General features: G+C 40.0%; 1 protein-coding gene across 8 annotated transcripts in view; it reads right to left on the minus strand.

Moving 5' to 3' along the window:
• The window catches only part of ARIH2 (ariadne RBR E3 ubiquitin protein ligase 2), a 47,382-nt gene that overhangs the window by 12,622 nt on the left and 7,294 nt on the right, over nt 1-27,466 (minus strand). For 4 of the 8 annotated variants that reach the window (XM_008523920.2, XM_008523922.2, XM_070575394.1 and 1 more), the window contains one exon: nt 2,399-2,466. The exons of 1 other annotated variant lie outside the window; for it this stretch is intronic. In XM_008523920.2, the coding sequence (XP_008522142.1) occupies nt 2,399-2,466 (68 nt within the window). Of the gene's footprint in view, nt 1-2,398; nt 2,467-14,346; nt 14,393-27,466 lie in introns of all 8 variants that reach the window. 3 more of the 8 variants (XM_070575396.1, XM_070575399.1, XM_070575397.1) reach the window with 1 other exon arrangement.

Below are 27,466 nucleotides of genomic sequence, written 5' to 3' on the forward strand. Positions count from 1 at the left end.
ATGCTCAGCTTCCTAGATAATCTGGGATATTGAAGTTAAAAACAATTAGATGCCATTGACACCCATTGGACTGTAAAACTTTAAGTCTAACAGTATCAAGATCACTCACACACCACTGGTGGGCACGTAACATGGTACAATCACTTCGGAAAACATTTTGGCATTATCTAGTAAAGCTGAAGAAACGCACAGCCTACAGCCCAGCAATTCATTTTCTACACTTAACCCTAGAAAAATTACATGACTCTAGGAGTCAGGTACAAGAGTTTTCAGACCTACATTATTTACTATTTATTTTTCCCCCTTTTCTCCCCAAATCCCCCCAGTACACAGTTGTATATTTTAGTCGTAAGTCCTTCTAGTTGTGGCATGTGGGATGCCGCCTCAATGTAGCCTGATGAGCAGTGCCATGTCCGTGCCCAGGATCCGAACCAGTGAAACCCTGGACCACCAAAGCGGAGTGCTTGAACTTAATCACTCGGCCACAGGGCCAACCCCAGAGCTGCATTATTTTTAACAGCAAAAACTAAAAACTCACAAATGGTTTTTCACAGAAGGATAGGATGTTGTAAAATGCAACCTTGTTAATTTATTTTTCTGGTGAGGAAGATTGGCCCAGAGCTAACATCCATGCCAATCTTCCTCTATTTTACTTGTGGGACACTGCCACAGCATGGCTTGATGAATGGTGTGTAGGTCCGCACCTGGGATCCAAACCTGTGAATCCCAGCTGCCAATGAGCACGTGAACTTCACCACTACGTCACTGGGCCAGCCCCTTGTTCATTTATAAAGTTGAAAAACACATACAACATAATCCCATATCTGTAAAGTTCTAAAAACGTACAAAACTAAAAGATATATAATTTAAGAATAAATAAGAAAATGATCAACACCCAATTCAAGATACTGGTTATCTTAGAGAGGAAGGAAGGAGGTGTGGGCAAGTGAGAATTGCTGCCAGAAGCCTCAGAGTAAAGGTCAGAGGGTTTCTTCTTTGGGTGGACACTTAAGAGTGTTTGCTTGTATGGCACAAATATATTTAAAAATAAAAACAATTCTCATATAGCAATAAAAGTGCCACACAAAGCCCAGGAAAACACATAACCAAGATATAAGGAATCTGAGCAGGGAAGAACTATGTTTCATATGTTACTTCCTTATTCCACTTAGAATGCCTCATTTAACTATATTATTCCTACTTCTCACACTAATATTCTTAATATCTTCAGCCATCCAAAGCTTCTATATTCCCAAGTTAGGCTAGAGTTTGGACAGTGAGAGATACCCCATTGCTGGAACATATGCAGTCCCAGAGTTTTGGGTAGCAGTAACAGTAGCTCAGACAGTGAAAGTTCCTCTGAAAGTCTATCTAAATGTATTCAGCTCTTGAGTATAGAGAGTGAGAATGCAGTGAGTGAATGAAAAATGCATTTGCTCCTTCCTGAGTGGCTGAGCTCCTTCAGATGGTATGGCCATACCAGTTGTGTTTAGCCTGGAGAAGGAAGGGCATGACCTTCCTCTACAGATAAATGGAATCATACCATACAGAGAAAAGAAGACTCACTGGAGTGTGAAAGGGCAGGGGTGGGGACTGGTGCTTCTCACTAGGGGCAATTTTGTTCTGCAGGAGTTATCTGGCAATATTTGGAGACAGTCTTGATTTCAAGGACTTGGGGGTGCTACTGCTGCTGACTTCTAAAAGGTAGAACCCAGGGATTCTGCCAAACCTCCTACAATTCACAGAACAGTTCCTCCACAACAGAGTTATCTAGCCCAAAATATCAAGAGCACTGAGGATGAGAAACCCTGAGCTAGACAGAAGCACATGCCTCTCAGGGTAGGGCATAGGAAATCTGCCCAGAGGATTCAGGAAGAGGAGAAATCCCTCCTCCTGACAACTTCCAAGACATCTTGAGACTCCAAGGTCTGTGCCCCAACAGCTCTGGTTCTGGAGGTGTGGTAAATTGGCCAACCCTTTCTGAAGGTAGTATGTGATATGATACATTCCTCACTTGAAGTATCCAAAAGAAGTAACTGTAGATATTGGCAAGTGTTATCCAGAAGGGTACTAATTACAAATTAAAAATGGCATAAAAACTGTGAACTAACTTTACGGTCCAAGAACAGGGGTTTGGAAAAAGTATGGAACATCTATATGATGGAATACTGTGCCAGCCATAAAACTAGGGTAGAAAGAATATGCTGAAAACATTGGGAAATGTTCACCATATATTGAGAGAAAAAGGATATACGTATGATCCAGTGTTTTAAAAACATAATATGCACATTATAAGGATATACTCTCTAAAATGTGAACAATAATCACCACTGGGTGGATGGGCAGAGAGAGGAGCTATGGGTGATGCCATCTCTCCCCACCCCGCCAAACACCTTACCTGTCCAATATCTCTGCAACTTGCCAGTGGAAATTAACTAATATAAGTTTAGCAACTGAATGAGATACCTAGAAAGAAGAAAGAAAAAAATCAAATTATAACTGTAGTTTCTTTCAGAGCATTCCATATTTTGAGAAATGCACGCATTCATGTCTATAGCAGGCCCAGGATTGATTTCCAAATTCTTCCTCTTGGTTCTCTGGTTCTTATAATCTTGGATTTCCTGGATCTCTTTGATTTTTCTTTGTTTTCATTAATGATCCTTCTAAGAAACTAGTCTGATTGGAAACTTAAGCAAAATCACCCTGTCTACAGTAAGTAACAGCCCAGCATCCAATTTAAGCAGAAGAGCTATGGGTTCCCTAATTCGATATGTTCCCTTAAACTGCTGTAGGAGGCCACTCATGGGAAGCGCACCTCTAGTTAGGCCTTTTACCTGCGGAAAATCTCCAGGCTTGGACTTCTTGTGTAAATCCAGCAAAACGAAACAAACAAAAAATATCCCTGTTAAAATCTCTGAATTCCGAGCAACCAATGAGCCCTAAAAACAAGGACAATTTAAAACTCTGTGGGCGGGCTTTCTGGCTCCTATCTTCTCTTAAAGCACATTGGTTATGGCTATCAAAGAGCTTCAGAAGGTGCTTTGAGTTAGTAATTCTACTTCCTTAAATTTTTCTGAGAAAATGATAGAGGATATGTGCACTGCAGTGTTTTACAAGAGTAAAAAGTCAGAAATAGGGTTGGCCTGGTGGCACACTGGTTAAGTTCGCACATTCCACTTTGGTGGCCTGAGGTTTTCCAGTTCGGATCCCGAGTGTGGACATGGCACCGCTTGGCACGCCATGCTGTGGTAGGCGTCCCATATATAAAGTAGAGGAGGATGGGCATGGATGTTAGCTCAGGGCCAGTCTTCCTCAGCAAACAGAGGAGGATTGGCAGCAGTTAGCTCAGGGCTAATCTTCCTCAAAAAAAAAAAAAAAAAAATTAGAAATAATCTGAATATCCAACAAAAAGGAACTAGATAAATAATATATGATAGATCCATGCAATGGACTACTATGTAGTCATTGAAAAGGGTGTTGCAGAAGTAAGTATACTGACATAAAAAGAAGTCCACATTTTAATGTTAAATTAAAGCCAGTAGTAAGACAGCATGTACATGTTATAGCTACCATATCTTGTTAATAAGGGAAGTAAGCTAGTTACAAAAAACAACACAGTGAGTGTCAAGACTGGGGTGGGAGCCACATAAGATTGGGATGTGTTTGGAGGTCTAGATCAGGCTTCAAAGAGAGCAGTGCCCAGCATGAGGATGCTACTAAATCAAGGAGAAATAAGGAGCACACTTTAAGCTAGGGAGCCAAGAGAAAACACAGAACCTTGGTACTCTGTTCACTGAACTAAGCTACCTAGGACCTGTAAGGTAGTGCATGCCTAGTCCACAGAAGAGAACTGCAGGGGTGGGCTGGCCCGGTGGCACAGCAGTTCAGTTTGCATGTTCCGCTTCTCGGCGGCCTGGGGTTCGCCAGTTCGGATCCCGGGTGCGAACATGGCACCACTTGGCAAAAGCCATGCTGTGGTAGGCGTCCCATGCATAAAGTAGAGGAAGATGGGCATGAATCTTAGCTCAGGGCCAGTCTTCCTCAGCAAAAAGAGGAGGATTGGCAGTAGTTAGCTCAGGGCTAATCTTCCTGAAAAAAAAAAAAGGGGTGCCGCCCCGTGGCCGAATGGTTAAATTCGCGTGCTCTGCTTCTGTGGCACAGGGTTTTGCCAGTTCGAATCCTGGACGCGGACATGGCACCACTCATTAGGCCACGCTGAGGCAGCGTCCCGCATGCCACAACTAGAAGGACCCACAACTAAAAATACACAACTATGTCCCAGGGGACTTTGGGAGAAAAAGGAAAAATAGAATCTTTAGAAAAGAACTGCAGGGGGAAGACACACAATGACCAACACATGATCCCTGCTCTTAGAGCTCAAGTCACTCCTGAAAGGAGACAGGTGCACCCCTACTAAATAAGGACATGTCCCAGTGCATAACCAATGTCAAAGGCTGTGCACTGAGCGAGTGCCTTCCTGTCCTAGAGTCCAGGTACACCTGGAGAAAACCAAGGACTCAAGACACCTTACTTCACTAAGGTTGGGGGTCCTCATTTTCCTTCCATGTAAGGTAAGAGGCATTTGACCCATGAATGTTGCTGCTGTATTTTCTTATTGACTTTAGGCCTATGATTCCTGAATTATAGCTGACATTTCTTCTAACCATAGCCATAACAAAACTATTCATTCACAACAGACCACTATCACAAAAGGAAAACAGAGACAAAACATTTGGTTTAAACTTCAACAACTGCCTGAATGTAGCTTTTGGCTACAAATATTTTTTTAAAAATCTGAAAGTGATACTGTTTTGGATGAACTCCCAGTGGAATCTTTTCTGTTGTCTCTTAAGCAACGAGGTCCAGTCAGCCCTATACCCACTGCTTTCTGTCCTGACTTTTAAATGTCTCACCATGCAGCCACTATCAGGTCCTACCAAAGGCACTGAGCCACCCAGGAAACCAAGAGGAGTCCTGACCATGCCCAGCAGCCACCTCCTCTTATCACGACAGATGGCTTAGGTGGAGCCTTTAAATTAAGAACAGGGGTCAGGCTGCCTCTCACAGAGCCTCAGAATCCATAACTGGACTGGACACAGGGTGGCCACTCAATAAATGTTGATTATTAATGACATCTTGTCTTTAATCTGTAGATTTTCAAAATGGAATTTCTCGACCTTCCTGAAGAAACAGAATTTTAACACTATACCTGGTGTGATCCCTTGATCTCAACAGCACTAACAGCAGCAACAAAGTTTCAGAATTAGCACACCAGGTGCAGCTCACCCAAGGAAAACAACATGGCTCTCTTTTGAAACTGACAATCTTATTGATGACAAGTCCACTAATTACCAACACAGAATATTCCAGTGGAATTGAGTTTTGGTGAGAACAGATAATGAAGACAGGATGCATCTAGCACTTTATAAAACTGACAGTGGAGTGAAGTAAATCTATTCTTTTAGTGCCAACAACCAAGAATACATCAACATGTACAAGATAGTAGGCGCACACATGTCAGCTGTATGCACCTCCCACCAGCCTTCTGCAGGAGGTGCTGGGATCCTCACATCACAAACAGGGGTGTGAGAATTGCCCATATTATGGCCATAGTATATCACAGAAGATAGGGACTCTTTCCTTTAATAATCCATTATAAACCTAACGGAATTCTGAGACCATTAATTTAAGCAAAATGCAATATGACTGCACCTTGCCCAGCAACAGACACGAGACAAGTCGGGTTCCAAAAGGTTCTCTCAGCAAAAGCAGCACAGGCGTGGAAGAGGAGTACCTACAAGAACTTATGCTAAAAGGTAGTCTCAGCAAGGAGGCCACATCCTCTCTGATTTGAGTCACAAAGAAACTGACTGCACACACCCTCCAGCAGTCTCCCAGAGGAAGTGACCTCAGGTGATCTGGTGGCAGAAAAGGGTGGAGGGGTGACCAATACTTAAGCCACTTTCAGCAGGAGGGCCAGGACTAACCTTGTGGATGATATTAAAACATTAAAGATAAAAATCTGTCTTTCTCAGAGTGCAAACAGCTGAGCTCTCTCAGGAAAAAACTACCTGAGTACTCACACCATTACTGTTTAATGTTCAAAGAGCTCAGCACTCCATTCTGAAACTATCCATTCTGAGTTTATTAGAATCAACACGTCATAACTGGGCAAAGTCTTCCACTCTTCTGTATCCATTCAACTGTGGACAAAAGAATCTTTCAGTAGAATCAAGACTCTTGCTGCACTGTATTAATCAAGAAACTATTGATCTATTAATAGTTAGGATTATGTATTATCAAGAAGGACTTATAATGAAAAGGTCAAACCAAACCTTTTCCAAAAGGAAAATGAGTCCAGAGTGGTAATCAACCACCGAAAGCCAAAAAAGACTAACAACTTAGAAAGGAACACATGTAACCATGTCATGTTCAAGATAAATTCACAATTCTATTAGATCAATATGTAATAAGATTAAGAGTCTCATTTATTTATGAGTCCTCTTTCTACTTCTGGAAACACTAGTTGAGAAAAAGACTAGAAACTAAGAAACTAAGGAAGTTTTTTATCCAAAAATTTGTAATCCCAAGAAATTTACTCATAGATTAATCTGAGCCTCTACTCACAGAAATAGAATCAGAGTCTACCATTCTCTCCATCTCAGGAGCCAAAGAGGGTCCTTCTTGATAGGAACGGGTCACTGTTTCTTGCATGCCTGGGAATCTTACCCCTGTCTAAACTGTAAATCTTAAACTGGTGGAATCTGTCTTTGAGAGCTATTTTGGATTTTCACAAGACCATGAGTCAAGAATAGTTATGATGAATTTAAACAAACACTCTCAATAGCAGCGATAAACTGGTTTCCTATTCCCTCTGGCCCACCAAATCATGGTAAACCACATTTTAGAGCTATTCTCAAGAATCATGTTTGATAATTTTATATATAACACTTTAGAAAATTAGTGGGTCTATCAAAAGCAGAAATCAAAAGTTTGTGGATTATTTCCGATTTTACCAGTTCAATTTGGTTCATAATTTGACAAGATGTTGATTTCAACTGCTGAATTCCATCTATTTGGAAGTGCTGACAGTGTGGATACACTAAGGTATTCTTTATACACATACTGTAGGCAATATAAACTCCCTTATTGCCAAATTCAACAAATATTTCTCATGGTTTATCTTGTTGGTAGACTCTGACACAAATTCTCTCTGCATTAACACCCCTCTTGGTCTCTGTGATGCATCTTGCAGTACCTGCTTAGGTACTCTAACTGTGCTCTTCCTTGTGTATGCCCATCTTGCCAGTGGAGGCACCACGCTCCCACACCTCCCAAGCTAGGATCCTTGGCCTTTTCCTCTATATTTCACTGTTCCTTACCACCTCACTCTCTTCCATCATCACCACTCCATTGCCAATCTCTAGCCCTGCCTCTTCTAAGCCCTCCATCAGAAGAGCTTTACTATCATCTTGATGATAGAAAGGCATCTTATATTGATATGCCTCTCTACTGGTTAGACCTCTCCACGCCATAATCCTGAGGATGAGCTTCCTGAAGCCCCAATAAGACAATTCTCACAGAGCTCTTACATCTTGCCACAATCAGTTCTCACCCTGTTTAACACTCACCACTGCTCTCCAGTAGACAAGACAAACCTTAAGCCCTTACTGGAAGAGTCATCAGGACCCACTGCTGAACCACTCACTGCCTGCTGGAGTCCAGCAACAGACCAACTGCATGTGCTTCCCTAACTATTCTCTGACAAGAATGCCTTTCTTTGTAGCAAATATTTGGAAGTTAAAGAACATACTTCTGTAGAACCTGTGTATCAAAAAGGAAATCACATGGGGCTGGCCCCATGGCCAAGTGGTTAAGTTCGCGTGCTCTGCTGCAGGCGGCCCAGTGTTTCATTGGTTCAAATCCTGGGCGCGGACATGGTACTGCTCATCAAACCACGCTGAGGCAGCGTCCCACATGCCACAACTAGAAGGACCCACAACAAAGAATATACAGCTATGTACCGGGGGGCTTTGAGGAGAAAAAGGAAAAAAATAAAATCTTTAAAAAAAAAAAAAAGAAATCACAAGAGAAATGAGAAAATGTTTTGAACTGCATGATAATGAAAATATCACATAATAAAATTCGTGAGATGCAGCTAAAATAACGCCTAGAGGGAAATTTACAACTGTAAATGTTTATACTAGAAAGGAAAGGTCCAAAAATCAATGACATCAGAGTCTACCTTAAGAAACTAGAAAAGGATGACTAAACTCAAAGCAAGAGAAAGGAAGAAAACAATAAAGATAAAAACAGAAATAAAAAAAATCCAAACCAAATAATGGTGAAAATTAACAATGTCCAAAGTTGATTCTTTAAAAAGAACAACAAAGTTGATAAAAACTTTAGCTAGAACAATTAAGAAAAAAAGAGAACATAAATTATCAATAACAGATGTGAAAGAGGATCTATCCCTACAAATCTTACAGCCATTAAAAGGAAAATAAGGGAATATTATGAATAATATAATTCTAATAAATTTGGTATTTTAGATGAAACTGACAAGTTCCTTGAAAAACACTTACCAAAACTGACACAAAATGAAAAAGAAAAACTGAATAGCTCTCTATATATTAAAGACATTGAATTCATAATCAAACATTTTTTCACAAAATTCAAGGCCCAGAAGTTTTTTTACTGGTGAATTCTGGCAACACTAATCTTACACAAACACTTTCAGAAACTAGAGAAGGAAGGAATACTTCTTCTAAACCCATTTTAAGAGGCTACCATAACCCTGATACAAAAATCTGACAAAAATAGGGGCTAGCCCCATGGCCGAGTGGTTAAGTTTGCGCGCTCTGCTGCAGGCAGCCCAGTGTTTCGTTGGTTCGAATCCTGGGCGCGGACATGGCACTGCTCATCAGACCACGCTGAGGCAGCGTCTCACATGCCACAACTAGAAGAACCCACAACGAAGAATATACAACTATGTACCGGGGGGCTTTGGGGAGAAAAAGGAAATAATAAAATCTTAAAAAAAAAAAAAAATCTGACAAAAATATAAAAGAAAATTACAGACCAATATCCATTATGAACAAAGACACAAAAATCAATCCAAATATTTTAGCAAATTAAATCTAGCAATATAGAAGGACAATATATCATAATCAAGTGAGGTTTATCCCAGAAATGGAAGGCTGATTTAACATGTGAAAACTTCTAATGTAATTCACTGACTTAACAAAATAAAGGGGGGAAAAAACCAAATGATCATTTCAGTAGATGCAGAAAACCCACTTGACAAAACTCAATATTCATTAAAGATAAAAAATTCTCAGCAAATTAGGAAGAAAAGTGAACTGCCTGAATCTTAATGCATCTATGAAAAACATACTCAATGAAGAAATAATGAATGCTAAGATCAGGAAAATGGCACGAATGACCACTCTCCTTATTTCATTTAACATTATATTGGAGGCCCTAGCCAGGGAAATAAGGAAGAAAAAAAAAAAAGACATAAAAGACATAATAAAGACTGGAAAGAAAGAAGCAAATCTGTTTCTATCCCTAGATAAAATGTTTATATAGAAAATCCTAAAGAATCTACAAAACTACTATTAGAACTAATAAATGAATTTAGTTAGGTAACAAAATACAAGGTCAACATACAAATATCAAATGTATTTTTATATAGCAGCAAACAAGTGAAAACTAAAATTTTAAACAAAATATATTTTAATATTTTATTTAACCTAATATATCTAAAATATTATTTAAACATGCAATCCACAAAAAATTATTAATGAACTTACATCTTTTTTTCCATCTAAGTCTTCAAAATCCATTGCATATTTTAGAATTATAGCACATACCAATTCAAACTGGCCACATTTCAAATGCCCAATGGTTATATGTGATCACAGCTACCATACTGGACAACACAGCTATAGACTGAACACAGCAATCAAAATTAAAGCAGGGTGTTCTTTTTTTTTCTTTTTTGAGACAAACTAATAGTTGATCGTAAAATCTGTGGAAATGTAAAGGACCCAGAATATCCAAAGTAATCTTGAAAGAGAAGAGCAAAGTTGGAGGACTTACACCATCCTACTTCAAGACTTACTCTAAAGCTACACTATTCAAGACAGTGAGGTACTGGCTTAAGGACAGACATACAGATCAATGAAACAGAACAGAGTCCAGATGTAAACTCATACATTTATGGTTAATTTTGAACAAGGTGCCATAGTAATTCAATGGAGGAAAAGGATAGTCTTTTCAACAAATGGTTCTGAAATAACTGAACATCATTATATAAAAAACAAAACACAGAACTTAGATGCTTACTTCATACCATAAAAAATTAACTCAAAAGTGTTGACCGATTTTGAATGTAAAACTGAAAACTATAAAACTTCTAGAAGAAAATCTTTGTGACCTTGATTTAGGCAAAGATTTCTTAACGACAATGAAAGCACAATCCTTAAAAGAAAAAAACTGACAAATCAGACTTCATCAAAATTAAACTTTTACTCTTCGAAGACATTATTAAGGAAATGGAAGAGACAAGCCACAGACTGGGAAAAAATAACTGCAAATCATATATCTGATATAGGATTTAATTCAGAATATATAAAGAACTCATGCAACTCAATAATAAAACCTAATTTTTTTAAATGGGCAAAAGATTTGGACACTTCACCAAAAAAAGTTATGACTATCAAATAAGCACAAGAAAAGATTCTCAACATCAATGGTCACTAGGGAAGTGCAAATTAAAACCACAGGAAACCACTTTACACTCAGTAGTATGATCATAACCCAAAAGACTGATGATCGAGTGCTAGCAAGGATACGGACAAACTGGTACCCTTATATAATACTGGTGGGAATGTAAAATAGTAGAATCACCTCAGAAAATAGCTTTGCAGTTTCTTAAAACATTAAACACACACTTACATATGACCTAGCAATCCCGCTCCTAGATATCTAGCCAAGAAAAATGAAAACTTATGTCCATATAAAGTCCTCGACATAAATGGTCATAGCAGCATATTTCATGATAGCCCAAAACTGGAAACAACCCAAATGTCCATCAACTGACGAATGGTAAACAAAATGTGATATATCCATACAAAGGAAAATCATTATTCAGCAATGAAGAAGAAAGCACTACTGACATGATACAACATGGATGAACCTCAAAAACATTACGCTAAGTGAATGAAGCCAGACACAAAAGACTACATATTGAACTATTCCATTTACATGAAATTCCCAGAAAAGGCAAAACTATACAGACGGAAAGATGATCAGTAGTTGCCTGGGCCTGGGAGTGGGGACAGACTACAAATCGCTACGAGGGAATTTTTAGGATGATGAAAATGTTCTATAACTCGGATTGCGGTGATGGTTGCACAGTCATATAAATTTACTAAAATTCATCTAAAATGGGTGAATAATGGAATGTACCAATACTTCGATAAAGCTGTATAAAAATAAAATTGATGGGTAAATGTATGATAAAGCAAATGTAGAAAAGGTCAGCAACCATATAATCTAGATGGTAGGTATGTGGATGCCCACTGTATAATTCTCTAAACTTCTTTGTATGTTTTAAAATTTTCATAATAGAAGTCAAGGAGGGAAAGTTTGCCAAATTTAATTCAATGGCAATCACTTGCATAAACAAATGTTTCAATAAACAAAGGGTTGACCCTTATACTTAGTGCATCAAATAGTTCACTCTGACCTTTTACTTACGCCTCAAAATGAAAAATTCCCCTTCAGAGTTTTAACACAGTTTTGACCAAAGATGATCTGTTTATACAATGCGAATTTTAGCATAAATAGATATAACTTCCACGTGGGTCTGCAATGCTGATAACTTCATAACACTCTCTCTGGCTCGCTCTCAACCTCCCAGACCAAATGTTCTTAGTGTTCCACTGGATGCTATGCTCCAAGTCTGTCAGCTCCTTAAATGTTGCTTATCCACAAGGCACAGCTCTTAGGCTTGCCTTCTTCGCACTCCCTGGCCTGTCTCTGAGCAATCACATTCGTGCCTAAGCCTTGGTCAGTGTGAACATAGCCCCAAAGATAAGAACTCCTCTCTCACTTTCCCTGGGGCTGGGGAAGGGAGTGTGACTGATCAAGGTGAAGAGAGGGCAAATACAGCCATGTCTCGACTAACAATGGGCATACATTCTGAGAAATGCATCGTTAGGCTATGTCATTGTGTGAACATCATAAAGTGTGCTTAACAAACCTACGTGGTATAGCCTACTACAAACCTAAGCTATACGGTACTAATCTTATGGGACCACTGTCGTATTTTTGGTCTGTTGTTTACTGAAACGTCACTATGCGGCACGTGACTGTAGTGGTGTAAAGTTCATCAAAGACTGAAGGGTGCCCTCAAGTCTCTCGGTGAGAAGGCTTTCATAGAGTCAAAGACGGCGTCAGAGTAGAGACCAAGTGCAGCCCATCCTCCCCGCCTCTTTCCCCGTGTTCTCAAACCTGACCCACAATGAATCAGAAGCCTCTGGAGAGCTTTCCCTCCAGCTTGAAAGTACTGCGGGGTCCCTTCTGTTGTCATTTACCCTGGACACTGCTCTGCATTACCAATCCAATTTGGCTTTGTTTTGTCATTGCACTTACAATCTCAACTCTCAGATGGTTTCCAGATCTTTATTTTGGGAAGCACTTAGGTATATGCATGTCAAAAAGGACTTTGCTGCTGACCATCAGTATTTCCCAAAGGCCACAGGCAAACATCTCGTGTCATCCTCTATAGTCTGTGTTTGGGACAGACACTTAAATGATATTTCCCTGATACAGAACTTCAAAACATGTTTAGTAGTTACCACTTACGCACAGATACCTAAATTAGTAGACAGTTGCTGAGGAGTCAAGGTCTCCTTTCTGTTTTTTTAATAAAGAACGTAACGGGCCAGCCCGGTGGGGCAGTGGTTAAGTGCGCACGTTCCGCTTCGGCGGCCCGGGGTTCACCAGTTCGAATCCCGGGTGCGGACATGGCACTGCTTGGCAAGCCGTGCTGTGGCAGGCGTCCCACATATAAAGTAGAGGAAGATGGGCACGGATGTTAGCTCAGGGCCAGTCTTCCTCAGCAAAAAGAGAGGATTGGCAGATGTTAGCTCAGGGCTGAGCTTCCTCAAAAAAAAAAAAAAAAAAAAAAAAAGAATGTAGTAAATGTGCCGCACAATTCTATCCCTGCTTCACAAGTAGGGTTTGGAGGGTGTGCAGGGAGGGGAAAATCCAGGATATGGGCCACTGATGGTAAGATTTTTTCACAGAGACGTAATGAAGTGTATATGAATGCTTTAGCTGCTGTTACCAGCAAGCAGTTCCTGACATGGTTAACAGCCTACACGTCTACAACCTCAGCATTTCATTAGATATTCAGGAGGCACTTTCTTCAATGATCTAAAGGCTTCAGAGACCCGAGAAATGAAAGAGTATAAACATCAAACTGTCAGCTTGGAATGGAGACCACCCTGATGATAGGATAAAACTTCTCAATCACTGTGTGGCCTCTGTCCCACTCACTACAAGGAGACAGCCTGCAGACTTTCAGGAGCTTATCCAAGGCAACTCCAGCAGCAATCTAGTTGTCAACTTTTACTTTAGCAATTCTGTGACTTGCTGACCAGCTCTATGTTTCAACTTTATTGTATTTTCTCGATTAGGTCCCAAAGCAGAAAGCAGATTGAGATAAATAATTTTTCTAATCGCAGGTCTCCAAGTCCACCTAAAGTTTGTTAGTAAATGAGAGCTACAAATTTCTTTTCTGGTTTCCACCAAGCCCTTCCACCCCCCCAAAAAATTCAAGTAAGTCCCTAGAGAATTTTATATTAATCATTGGAACAAACATTTCTTGATCTCCTGACCACAAAGAACTTCAAACACCAGAGGGAGATAAATCCTGATACTGAAGGAAACAATAAGCACACATGACATTCTGGACCCTTTCTAATACACAGCCAACATCTATCCTTGGGAGAAATATTTTAAGAGTTTCAGGAAATTTAACAGTTATTACTCGACATCCCAGAGCACTTGCATAGTTTATACTTATTATTCAAAATAATGCATGGAACATGCTAATTTTATGTAAAGATCAAGGCACTGACAACAACACTTCTCCAAAGAAACCCATGAGTATGGTCAGTTGCTTCTTCACCTTTTTAGCCTCCTATTGCTGGTTCAACCTGTCCAACCCTTGGGGACAACTTAATAACATAGTTTGCAAATAGATTTTTCCCCCAGAAAAAAGAAATCCAGCAGCCCACCAAAACTGTCACCAGCCCTTCCCACACTTACCAGTGCCATAGGGAGGATGCAGCTGATGGCAGTGAGCATCAACGGCCTGAAAAAATACAGGTGGTAGTTTCAATTTTTATTTAGAATTCTTACTTGCCAACTGCCTGAAATCTTTTAAGGCTACACAAATGGGTGTCCATGCCTCAGCCTGTGTTAAGCCACTTCATGGTCCGATCACATTTGTCAACAAACACTAGTGGTCATTCACTAAAAAGCAGAGATGAAGGAAAGAAGTGAACTGTGGGTCAGCTTCTGGGCCTGGGGTACAAAGGGACATGATATAGGAAAACTAGCCCAAGGAGATCAAGATGGATGGATTCAGGTCTCTGGGAGTCAGGGGTGAGGCAAGAAGGTACTAAAGGGATAAGAGGAAGAAACACCATCAAAGCACAGAGACAAAGGAGTAGGTGAACACCAGCCTAGAATGGGGCAAAATCAGCAGCGGTGGTGGTAGCAGTAGGGTCCCAGAGGGCCTCTGACCTTAGTAGTGGGCCTTCACTTCTCCCATACTTCACACCTACATACTCTCAGCTTCTACAAGCTCAGCTCTCTGGCATCTGATTGTAACTATTTCCTTTCACTTTTTCTTTACAGGTTTCCATGAAGGGAGGGCTGACTTGTAATCGAGGCATCCACACGTTACGCATGCTTTTAAAAATCTGATTAATAAACACAAATTTGAAGATTTCTCTCCAGTCTAACCTTAATTCAGTCCTGTTATGGTCTCTGATCATTAAAATCAATACCAAAAAACCCCAAAGACCTCACTAAATGAAGTTATTTATGCAAATACAATAAAGCAAAAATATGAAAGCCATCATTCCTTGACCATAAGGGTACTTTTTTTTGTGAAAAATTCCAAGCACCTACAAAAGTGAAGAGTATAATGAAACCCATATACCCATCACCCAGCTCCAACATCAATGAATGGCTAAGCCCACTGGACCTGTACCTCACCTATCACCTACCCTCTAGATTATTCTGAAATAAATCTCAGCCAGCATATCTTTTAGGGTACATTTCAATGAAAATCCTCTGCGAAGTACTTAGTACAAAAGACTGGTTACAACTCCTTTTAGAATTCTAACAGTTTTTCAGGGGGATGCCATATAGGCAGGATGTCCAGAATGTCTATGAACCAAGGTCATGACCAGTAACTACAACCAAAAAAAATGCAAGCAAGAGCTGCTACCTGATGATTTGCACATAGTAGGACTAAAAGCCAAGTCTCCTACCATGTACTTTCAGCTACAAGCCCATGTGGTCCAAAAATTATTTCAAATAATGCTTTGTCTCTTCCAGCTACTGCTACTATGAGGAAGCAAAGGAGAGGGAATATCAAATACTATCTGGCAATACAATCCAGGTACTCCCTCTTCTCCAGAGGACATCTGAGAGGTTAGCACATCTTACTGACAAAGCCACAGACTCCAACAGTATGTTTCAAAGCCAGAGAGATTGACTGCTGTCTTTAGCTATGCTCAAAACATATAACACTATTTTTATAACCTTTCTGTTCATGTAAAACTCCATCAGAATGGAAGCTCCTTCAGGGCAGAGATTTTTTAAAACAATTTCCTTCTCTGCCGTACCCAAGCACCTGGAACAACGCTTGGGGCAGTAGTAGGTCCTATATCCTAACACTAGCCTCTGCCTGTCCTATGGTGTAGTCTCAAGGCACTGTACATCCACACCCTCTTCCAGAGCCCAGGCAGGCATCAAGGTCTTCCAAGCTCTCAGGGTATGCAGAAAGAGGCCAGATACAGCACTTCTGAAGAAGGTTTTAAAAAAAAGGATGGAGAGTCAGCCCTGATGGCCTAGTGGCTGAAGTTCAGTGCTCACTGCTTCAGCAGCCCAGGTTCACTTCCCAGTCGCAGAACCACACCACATGTGTGTCAGTAGCCATGCCTTGGCAGTGGCTCACATAGAAGAACTAGAAAGACTTGCAACTAGGGATATACAACCACACACTGGGGCATTGGAGAAGGGAAAAAAAAAGGATGGAGGGCCGAGAGGTCTTTTGAGGGTTGCAGCAAGGGCAGAGATGCTGACAGGAGGTTTGAGGAGGCAAAAATCAAACATATGGGTTATGGAGAGGAGAAGGAAAGAATTCAGGCTGGAGTCTGGAAAAGCCACTTTGTTTTTCAATGGAGGAAGGTAATCAAACTGGTGCTTTTACTGGATATATCAGAAAAATATGAAAAGGAAGTAGGAAAAAAGTTTTACTTCCTCTTCTCTCATCATTCTAAAAAATGAGGGGGCAGAAACTAAAGGCAAAGAGATCTTTACTTTTTTTATGGTAGAGGTCAAACTATTTTTTCCTCATCTCTCTCAGCAGCTATCTAAAAGTCAAAACAACAAGACACTACTCAGAAAACACTTGTTTATTGGGAATCAACAAATTCTTAACCTATCCCAATTACCAAGAAACAAAAAAAATCAAATGGTCAATAAAAAGCATTTTGATAAAAAGGAACAACACCTGACATCCCATTTCTCCCCACTTACCAGCCCCCTGCCCGGATCGTCCCAGTCTTCCTATTCCCGAGAAATCTCTACCAGTCATTTGTCTAGGTTCTTCCAGTTGTTATGAACATCAGTGAGTATGCCCATAATTCTCTATCAGACTTAGTTTATTAAAAACACTCCCCCATTTTCCCCATTCCAAATCCCTACTTTTTTTATAATTAAATCATTATTTTCAGTTCCTCTATCAGTTACCTTCATAACTTTGAGATATTATTTACAGGATGAGAATTTCATTTTCTTCCTTGTGCTTCCAATGTCACTTCCCTTGGGCCACTCAGAGGAGAATGCTCATACATTAGGCACAAATACATTATTTGGTCACCACCAATTACACTGTGCCACATGTTTGCTTTATATTTGGTTCGTAATTTTTTGTGTGTAGTTTTTCTGCTTTGCATGGGAATTCTAATTCCCTCGCCCCTGGAAAAGAGTTCTATGGTTTCTTCATTGTATCCCAATTCCAGCTTCTTCATTCTACCTATTGCTTGGAATCTACCCCCTTCCTATTCCTGAAGAAATTTTTCTTGGATCCCATCAAAATTTTCTTCAAACTTGGGCTGACTGCTCTCCAGGTCTGTTGTACAGTGACATCACGAGGCTTTTCAATGAACTACTAGATTAGTTCAACCATTTCTTGAATTCTTTATTTTCCTCTTTTATGATTTTTATCTGCAAGTAGCCACTTCAGAAAAAGTAAAAGGGAAGTAAGTTTCGGGAGCCCATCATGTCTAAAAATGAGTTTACTTTTCAATGACAGGATTCTAGGTTCAAAACCACTTTCCCTCAGGACTTTGAAGACCAGTGCTCCACTGTCTTCTGTTGTCACTGTTGCTGACGAGACATCTGATTTCCATCTCTTTTAGAAGATGTGATATATCTTTACGGAAACTTTTAGGGTTTTCCGTCTATCCTTATTTTTCTGAAATTTCAGTGACAATTCTAGCAGTGGATCTTTCTTTATTCTTCTGGGCAATGAGTAGACTATTTCAATACGAAGACTGCTCCTCCTTTAGCTCCTGGAAAATTTCCTCTCCTTATACTTTAAGTATTTTCCTCCTTTCAATGTTTTACTTTCACTCCCCAGAAATTCTAGTAGACATTGGATCTCTGGATTGATCCTCTAATGTCTTTTTTATTGCATACATCTTTTTGCCTGTATTTTGGCTTTACATTGAGAGATTTTCTTGATTTTATCTTCTGATCTATCTATGGAATATATTTTAACTTGCAAACCTATAATTCACTCTACAGGCTTTTTTATTTTGATTGTTTATTCCTGATGGCATCTCTGATTGTTTTATGGATGCCACATCTTTTTGAATATCTTGGAGAATACTGAATAGTGTGCTTTTAAAAACAAGCAAAATTATCTACTGGTCTGTTTCAACTAAGGTCCATTTTTCTCTTTCTCTTTCATTTTGCATGTTTTCCTCAAAGGTCTGGAGATTCCTGGTTAGCCACTCACATTTAAAAAACAAAAGGGTCTTGGGGCTGGCCTGATGGCACAGTGGTTAAGTTTGCATGTTCCGATTCTCGGCGCCCTGGGGTTCGCCCGTTCAGACCTCGGATGCGGACATGGCACCACTTGGTAAAAGCCACTCTGTGGTAGGCATCCCACGTATAAAGTAGAGGAAGATGGGCATGGATGTTAGCTCAGGACCAGTCTTCCTCAGCAAAAAGAGGAGGATTGGCAGTAGTTAGCTCAGGGCTAATCTTCCCCAAAAAACAAAAAAAAAACAAAGGGTCACCAAAAAAAGGAATGAAGTACTGATACATGCTACAACTTGGATGAACCTCAAAAACATTATGCTAAGTGAAAGTGACCAGACATAAAAGGTCATATATTGCATGATTCCATTTATATGATATATAAAGAATAGGTAAATCCCTAGAGACAGAAAGCAGACTAGTGGTTGGCAGGGGCTGGGAGGCGCAGAGAGTAACTGCTTAATGGGTACCAGGTTTCCTTTTGGGGTAACGAAAAGGTTTTGGAACTAGATGGAGATGATGGTTGCACAACATTGTGAATACATGCCATGAATTGTATACTTTAAAATGGCTAATTTTATGTGAATATTACAATTTTTAAAAGAGGGAACAAGAAAATGAATCCTAACTCTATACATGGACAGAATCTGTCAATTGACAGGCTTTTCTTCAGGGTGATCAATCAGTGGCAGCTATTACTCAAGACTTGAGGGCTCCCAAAATGACAAATGAGGTCAGCCAAATCCCACACTCTCTAAGGTCCCTATTTCTCTCCAGGTTATGCTACTTAATAATAAGCTGATTATTTTGCCTAGAGGCCAAGCAGAGGTAGGGTTGTATTCTACATATAGACTTTTAATTAATCCCCCCATTTGCAGTGCACTTATCTCTTCCAGCCTTTGTCAGCAAAATCAGAGCCCATAGCCTCTTCAAAGATCTGCTGGACAAACTGGCTCCCATGTGCAATGATGTCCCCACATGCCACTACCCTCCTTGTTCTCTTTGTTATTATGAGTTTATTACATGTATATGTCTTTACTTTCAATTCCATATTTAAAAATGGAAGAGCATCCCCATATTTACCTTGCACTCTTTAATAATCTTTATCCTTGCCCTCCTCAACTCTCCAGGCAACCACAGATTTACTTTTCTTTACAACAGATTAGTTTGCATTTTATACAATTTTATATGATTGAAATCAGAAAGTGTTTATTCTTTTCTCCCCCTGAGTTCCATCATGGAGCATACTTATTTTTAGATTTATCGATGATGCTTATATCAAAGTTCACTCTTTTAATACTGCTGAGAAGTATGCTGTTCTATGGACATGCCACTATTTGTTCATTCATCTGTTTGTGGATATGTGAGTTGTTTCCAGTTTTTGGCTATTGCAAATAAAACTGCTACAGACATCTGAACACCAAACAAAAGCAAATGGAGGGAGAACAAAGGTATGTGAGGGCAGCCAACTATCTTGAAGCAGAAGCCAATGCTAACAAGCTGGCAAAAAAGATGTGACATGTTCTACCACAGTGTCATAAAACTGAAAACTTTTAAAACATTCACATCGTATTTATGATTGCAGATACTATTAGTCACTTTTATACCTACTCATTATTAATATGTACACGAACCCACTTTTATCTTGATAATCAATGAAATACGAAGTTACACTGAGATATCAAAAATATCAGAGGAAACTTATCCAACTTGCCAGTATAGTTGGGTAGTTTATATCCTACTCCCATGCTGGTTACAAAACTAGTACACCCTGAATGTTGGATACATTCTTTCGGCAGCCAAAGAAAGGACACACTCCTCTCTCCTCACTTCTGATAACCTGAATCATTTCACAATTTTTTCTTTTTGTACTTGTACATGAATATAATGTAAAATACCTTGCTTCACCTCTCAAGACTCTGTTTCAATACATCTGCATGAAGTTCAGGCTTCCTATGAGAACTGCCAAAACTAATTCTGACATGAACCCCAAAGCAGGAACCACACATCCAATAGGTATATACTATCTCTACTTCAGAGTCAGCTGGCTTCTCGGAAGCCCTTTGAGAAGCATGTCCTTTATTTACAAATGGGGGCATACAGAAGTAGAGCTTTGAGGTTAAATTCTCAACTTTTGCATTTATTGACCTGGGCTTAGTCAGATCAACAACAAGCAACACTTACTGAGTATAAACATAACCAGGTATTTTTACTGGGTGCTGCTGTACAAAGAAAAAATGTGGTCCTTTATCTCAAACAGTTCAAGCCCTGGCTCACAAAGAACTAATTTCCAATCAGCATTAAGTACATACCAAGAAACAAGCTCACAGTGATACAAAGACAAAAGTGTCCAACTCTGCCTGGAGACCAGAGAGGGCTTCATGGGAAAAAGGATTCAAGAGAAAAATCCTCAGCTTCCAGCTTGGTGGATGGTGGTATCACCAATTAAGAGAGAGAATCCAGGAAGCTAAGTTTGATGGCACTGGAGTTATTTCTTGTAAAAGGAGGAAAGGTGATCTACAGACCCCAGAAAATGATGGTAAGAGCATTGAAGAGACCAGTCAAAGCCTAAAATAAGAGATAAAGGAATGAGAGTGGGTAGAACATGTACTGGCCAGGAAAGAAACTGCTAGTCAAACAGAGCAACGTTCCCATATAAGAGACTACTCTTTGTTCACAATTATAAGAACAACTCTGTTCTCCTGTTAAAATTTCCAAATGAACCTCTCATCCTGCCTGTATTTTTCTCTATTTATGGTCGATAACTTGTGGTTATCACAGTAAAACTATTTCATATTTATAAATGTTCATGATAGTTCAAAGAAAAGGAAACACAACATAAGCTTCAAATTCTGACAGTTCATGTCAGTTTAAGTAATCAAGCCACAGGGCAGACACATTTCAGGAAAAGCAAGATGAGAAGCTTCCTGATGTCTCACTCTGTAATTTTCTTAAATCTTTCATATAACTCTTTTCTCTTTTGGGCAGAAAAATCTAATCCTTTAAATTTTTCCTAGAGCAATAGGGGCAAATACAAAATTAGAAAAAAAGAGAGACCGAGAGATTGGGACAGAGCAAAAGTTATAGAAAACTAAGGGGTGCCTCAATAACAAAAATCCCAAAATCAACTAAGCACTTCATTAAGGAGTGCTGTCAATGCAGGCACAAGATCAAACGTTGCAGTCGTCCAGAAATGTAGGAACAAGAGACAGGCTATACTCCCTTGTATCCTTTTCCTGGTCCCAACTCAAAATTCATTGTGTGTTATTTTTACTTTTCATATCAGTGGGCCCCAGAAGAAGGGCACCAGAGGCTCTGGATGAAGGCAAAAGAATTCAAAGTACATGACCCAATTACCACAGGCACACTCAGAGGCTCCAGTCAGTAATACATTACCCAGAACCTTCCTTGACATGGCTCCTCCCCTATGACTCAAAAGCACAATCCTAAGAATGTGTTTAAGGAACAACAGCAAACATGTGAAAGCAACATTCCCATTGTTCAACTCTTGCCCTGCCTCCATCATGACCAAGCATTTGTTTCAACACTCATGTGCCAGGCACTTTATAAGCATTATCTTATTTAATGCTGTGAAGGAGGTATAATAATCATTATTTTACAGACGAGGAAACTTAAGCTTAGACATGTTGAGGAACTTGCCCAAGGTCACATTATATTAAATGGCAGAAAAGGGACTGGAACCTAATCATTTGGCCACTAGCCCAGGCTCTAGGGAAGGCCCAACAGATACAAAGGCCACATTCATGAAAATGCTCACAGCAATATAACCAGTCCCCAACAACTGTAACATGAAAGTACTCATCTAAATGCCCAACAGGGAAAGCTTGAGAAAATTATGGTTCAAGAACAAGATGGTATACTATACAACATTTTTTTTTTTTTTTTTGAGGAAAATTAGCCCAGAGCTAACATCTGATGCCAATCCACCTCTTTTTGCTGAGGAAGGCTGGCCCTGAGCTAACATCTGTGCCCATCTTCCTCTACTTTACATGTGGGATGCCTGCCACAGCATGGCTTGCCAAGCAGTGCCATGTCTGCACCCAGGATCCGAACCGGCAAACCCTGGGCTGCCAAAGAGGAATGTGCAAACTTAACCGCTGCCCACCGGGCCAGCCCCCCAGTATACAACCTTTTAAAGTAATTTATGAAGATGAAGTAAAAACAGGGGGAAATGTTTGAAATACACATGAAAAAAGCAGAATATATAAATACAAGTACATAATGATTACTAGAATGTAATGTCGACCAGGGCAGGAGTTTTTGTCTATTTTATTTATAGCTATTTTTCCAGTGCCTGGCACATGGTAGGTGCTCAATAAATATTAGCTGAATGGATGAATGAATTGTAGCTCAGCAATATTATGTATGAATATGGAAAAGACCTGAAGGATAATAAGCAAGGAAGAACACTTTTATTTTAGGTTAATGGAATTATGAATGATATTTTTAATACTGTAGTAACATCTCAATAATAAAATTTAAATATAAATACATTCAGCATTAGGACTCAAACGTGGGATTAGAATTACCCCATGATTACACAGTTTACATGGTTCCTAAGGTAGTGTGAAAGCACAACGAACAAACTAGAAGGAAAGCTGGCATTGAATCTGATGAAGAGCTTCATTTCTGGAAGGCAGTGAGCATGTTGTGTAGGGTGCCAGGTACACAGTGAGCACACAAAGTCAATGATGACAATAACCTTTCTAAGCTGGCAAGATAGAGACAACTCTAGCACCAGTTGTACTTAGGCAATTCTCACTGTCACGCTGGACATTTCTCATGTCCCTTTTAAAAATAAATTTATACATCAGTAAAACACATCAGACTTTCAGACTGAAGCATCATGAAGTATGTCAACACATCCACTAACAATCAACTATTTGAAACACAGGAATTTAATGTAGATTCTACTGAGATACAGGCACGCAAAGAAACCTGACATCAGATCATAAAAATAGAAATCTGATGGCTGCTTGGCACACAAACACTCAGTGTTACTAGGCCCAGCTTGAAGATACTTTCCCATGAATAGTAACCAAAAAAAAACAGCCCATTACTTGGTAAATTAATGAGTATATAAATAAAAAGAAAATGGTCTTAAAATTCAGCTATACTAGGATACAATAAAGTTGATTTAATAAATAAAAGTAGTCTTTTCCAGATATTACACAAAAACCTAGTGCCACTTAAGAGAAAGGCTAAATATAACGTATTTTGTGCTAAGAACATCAATTGCTCATGTTACAAGTGACAAATGCATAGAAACCAGCTTGTTTTAAACATGGGACTATAAAGATTTCTGCACTTAAAGTCAAAAGCCCTGAAAACTCATGATGATTCATTCACAAAGGGGAAAAATGATCCACAGAAGAAGATTCTTAAGAGATTTTCCAGCCAGTTTGCTGAATAGCAAACACTATATTTGGCAACAAATTCAAGCAAGAGGGTGGCAGCATAGTGTTGTTCCAGGGAACATATTCCCAGCTCTATTACAGTTAATACAGCAATTCATAAAGCAAAAAGAATCACAGTAAAAACACTCATAATAACCAGCTTATTTCTCCAACTCTATCTGAGGAACACTAGGCTTGAGAAGTGAGCAGCACAGTTTAGCACTGAAGAAGTTTAAAAAAATCTATTCCTTTACCCTAATAGTCGACACCTCAAGGTGCATTCATGATCCTCCACATTTTATTCCTTTTTACCTGTACATCTTAGTCTGCCACTCCAGCCCAGAAGGTAACTTTCCTACCCCCATGCTTAATCAACCATGGCCTGGACTTCTGTTACCTGCACTACCACTCTACCCCACCTTCAAGATTCTCTTGTCAGCACAAAGCTCAGATAGCTCACCATAGCTCCATGGACTAGATCCAGCCCAAAGTAGTCCATTTCTTCTCCCTTCTTAAGCACTGGGTAGGGCCCTGAGCAAAATTCCACCTCTCCTGCCCACACCCCTAACATGCTGCTGAGAGAAGCACACAATACCGGAGACACTACCGGCTCATCATCAATGAAAGCCAGTCTGGGCTCTATCTGGGGCTCCACCAGGGCTGAGCCCCTTCCCAAGCAGCTTGATAGCAAATGCCTCATGAGTTTCATGGAACAGTAGTAAGTGGAGTCAATGAGTGACAAATTTCTTCTTGGCTAACCACTGCACATTTTGCAATAAAAATGCCTGTTAATACTAGAAAGGACCTCTCTCACCTATAGTAACAATAAAATAACCTTTGTATAAGTTTCATATAAAAACATAGTGTGTAAAAAAGGTAACTTTATGGGGCTGGCCCAGTGACATAGTGGTTAAGTTCGCACGCTCTGCTTCAGCGGCCTGGGGTTCGCAAGTTCTGACCCCAGGCATGGACCTAGCACCACTCATCAAGTCACACTGTAGCAGCATTCTACATAAAACAGAGGAAGACTGGCACAGATGTTAGCTCACCGACAATCTTCCTCAAGCAAAAAGACGAGGATCAGCAACAGATGTTGGCTCAGGGCCAGTCTTCATCAAAAAAAAGAGATTTGTTTTCTTTAAAGACTCATATATGATCACTAAAAATATTCATCAGAGATTTTCCCCGTCCTATGACAATACCTCACTTGGCAATTATCTCATCTCTCATGACTATTACATTTGTGTAGGATGATAGCTCATTCTCAAAACAATGCTTCTGTTTTGCCATTATTTGAACACCAGTAGTTTCCCCCCAATAACAGATACGTATTTTTAGTTTGTCTATCCCCAACCCTTGATCTGATTTTCGTGGGCACTTTGCTTTCTCAATTAATGATCCTACTCATGGACTGGTCCCAGAACTCATACAGGAAGTTACCCTCTGATACCAGGGGCCCTCACTAAACCAAATGCCCAGCGTCCCAGACAACTGGGATTTTTCTATTTAAGAGACTTCAAACACCAAAAGGCAATACAAGGCTTAACTTTATACTAGACTGGCTCATCCACAGGCAACTGCCAGAACACAAGTAACAAAGACATAAATATCACTGCAAAATTCAAGCCACTCCTCAAACTCAGCTTTTGTTCATAGACAGCTATTCATAAGGCTATAATTTTATACTACATACATGTCACATTTCCTACTAAACAAATAGTATCTAAATCATATGAAAGAATTAAATATCTCAGGGGCTGGCCCTGTGGCCGAATGGTTAGGTTCACGAGCTCTGCTTCAGTGGCCCAGGGTTTGCCGGTTCAGATCCTGGGTGTGGACCTAGCACCGCTCATCAGGCCATGCTGAGGTGGCATCCCACACAGAAGAACTAGAAGGAGCTACAACTGGGATCTACAACCATGTACTGGAGGGCTTTGGGGAGGGAAAAAAAAAAAGAGGAAGATTGGCAACAGATATTAGCTCAAGGCCAATCTTCTTCACCAAAAAGAAAAAGTATAACTTTAAAAATAAATAAATATCTCAATAGGTCAGAGTGGTGCAAACAGCACCATGACTAATGGGGGAAATCAGCAGCAATGTGGGTGACGACTATTGATCTCCACTCTCAGAGACACATGCAACAGGGGAGCTAGAGTAACCAAAACACCTGTGAAAACCATTCTATAAACTCAGCACTTAAATTCTTCCTTCCCGTCTCAAAAACTATTAATTACAGGGGCCGGCCCCATGGCGTAGTGGTTAAGTTCAGCATGCTCCACTTTGACAGCTGGGTTCACAGATTCGGATCTTGGGTGTGGACCTACACTACTCATCAGCCATGCTGTGGTGGTGACCCACACAGAAACAGAGGAAGACTGGCACAGATGTTAACTCAAGGCCAATCTTCTCCAGCAAAAAATATATATATGTATTAATTACAATAATAAAAACAATGCTAGTTTTTAGCCAGCCTGGAAGAGGAAGATTGTGTGTGATTCCTTCCTCTTTACTCTTAAACAAGTTGTTTCTGCCTAGCCTCTTTGGTCAAATTTCTGAACTGGTTAAAACACCACTGAGTCCCTTTATGTGCAGCCAAGCCACCAAAACAGTCAAGATCCTTACTACCTAGCCCCAGAAAGGAAATGGTGTTAACATGCTCCTGAGTGAGGTCTAGGAAGGGGAAAAAAAAATCTACCTTCTACCACATCTGGATTTTTGTGGATTATTTTCCTCTTTGCCCCATTTTTCTCTTTAACCTTTTCCTGTGTTTCAACTTTCTTCCATCTCTTCTTATTCCTTCATCTCTATTCCAAGTTCTTTTTGCTCCTTCTCTTCATGGTCTTGAGGTCCAGAATAACGCCCTTTCATGACAGTAGAGAAGGATGTACAGCAGGGACTAGGGAATCTAGCATCAGCTGCTGTCATCAATAGTCAACAAAATCCACAAGTATCCAAGAAATAATTCAATACCCACTACAGATGAATCACTGTGACAGGAATGATGGGGGAGACAAGGTATAAAGTAGTTTCTGCCCTCCACGAATTGACAATCTAGTTGAGAGATTATGCAAAAATATGTAAAAAGGTAAAACAACATAAAGTAGTCAGAAGACTACAGTATATGATCTAAGACACACGGGCTGTAATATTTGGGCACTAAGACCAAAAGAGGACCCAACCAGTGTGTCCTAGGGGATCTCGAGGAGACTCACCTAGGGAAAGCACAAGATAGACTCTAGGCGCCAGCCCAGTGCACAGAGGTTAAGTGCACACGTTCCACTTCGGCGCCCGGGGTTTGCCAGTTGGGATCCCGGGAGCGGACATGGCACTGCTTGGCAAGCCATGCTGTGGCAGGCATCCCACATATAGAGTAGAGGAAGATGGGCAGGGATGTTAGCTCAGGGCCAGTCTTCCTCAGCAAAAAGAGGAGGATTGGCAGCAGATGTTAGCTCAGGGCTAATCTTCCTCAAAAAGTAAAATAAAATAAAAAGATAGACTCTAAAGGAGACCTTAGGGGACTAAAAAGTGAGGAGGTGAAGGAAAGCCTTTCCAGGGGGCTGATCATATGTCAGCCTAATAAGAGGGAAGAATGTAAAATGGTACATTTTATGTTATATATATTTTACCACAATTTAAAAAAAAAAAAGGAAGAAGGACAGATGCCTGGGGCCCTGAGCCATCTCTAG

The sequence above is a fragment of the Equus przewalskii genome, chromosome 15 (assembly GCF_037783145.1).
Source record: "Equus przewalskii isolate Varuska chromosome 15, EquPr2, whole genome shotgun sequence".
Lineage (NCBI taxonomy): Eukaryota > Metazoa > Chordata > Mammalia > Perissodactyla > Equidae > Equus > Equus przewalskii.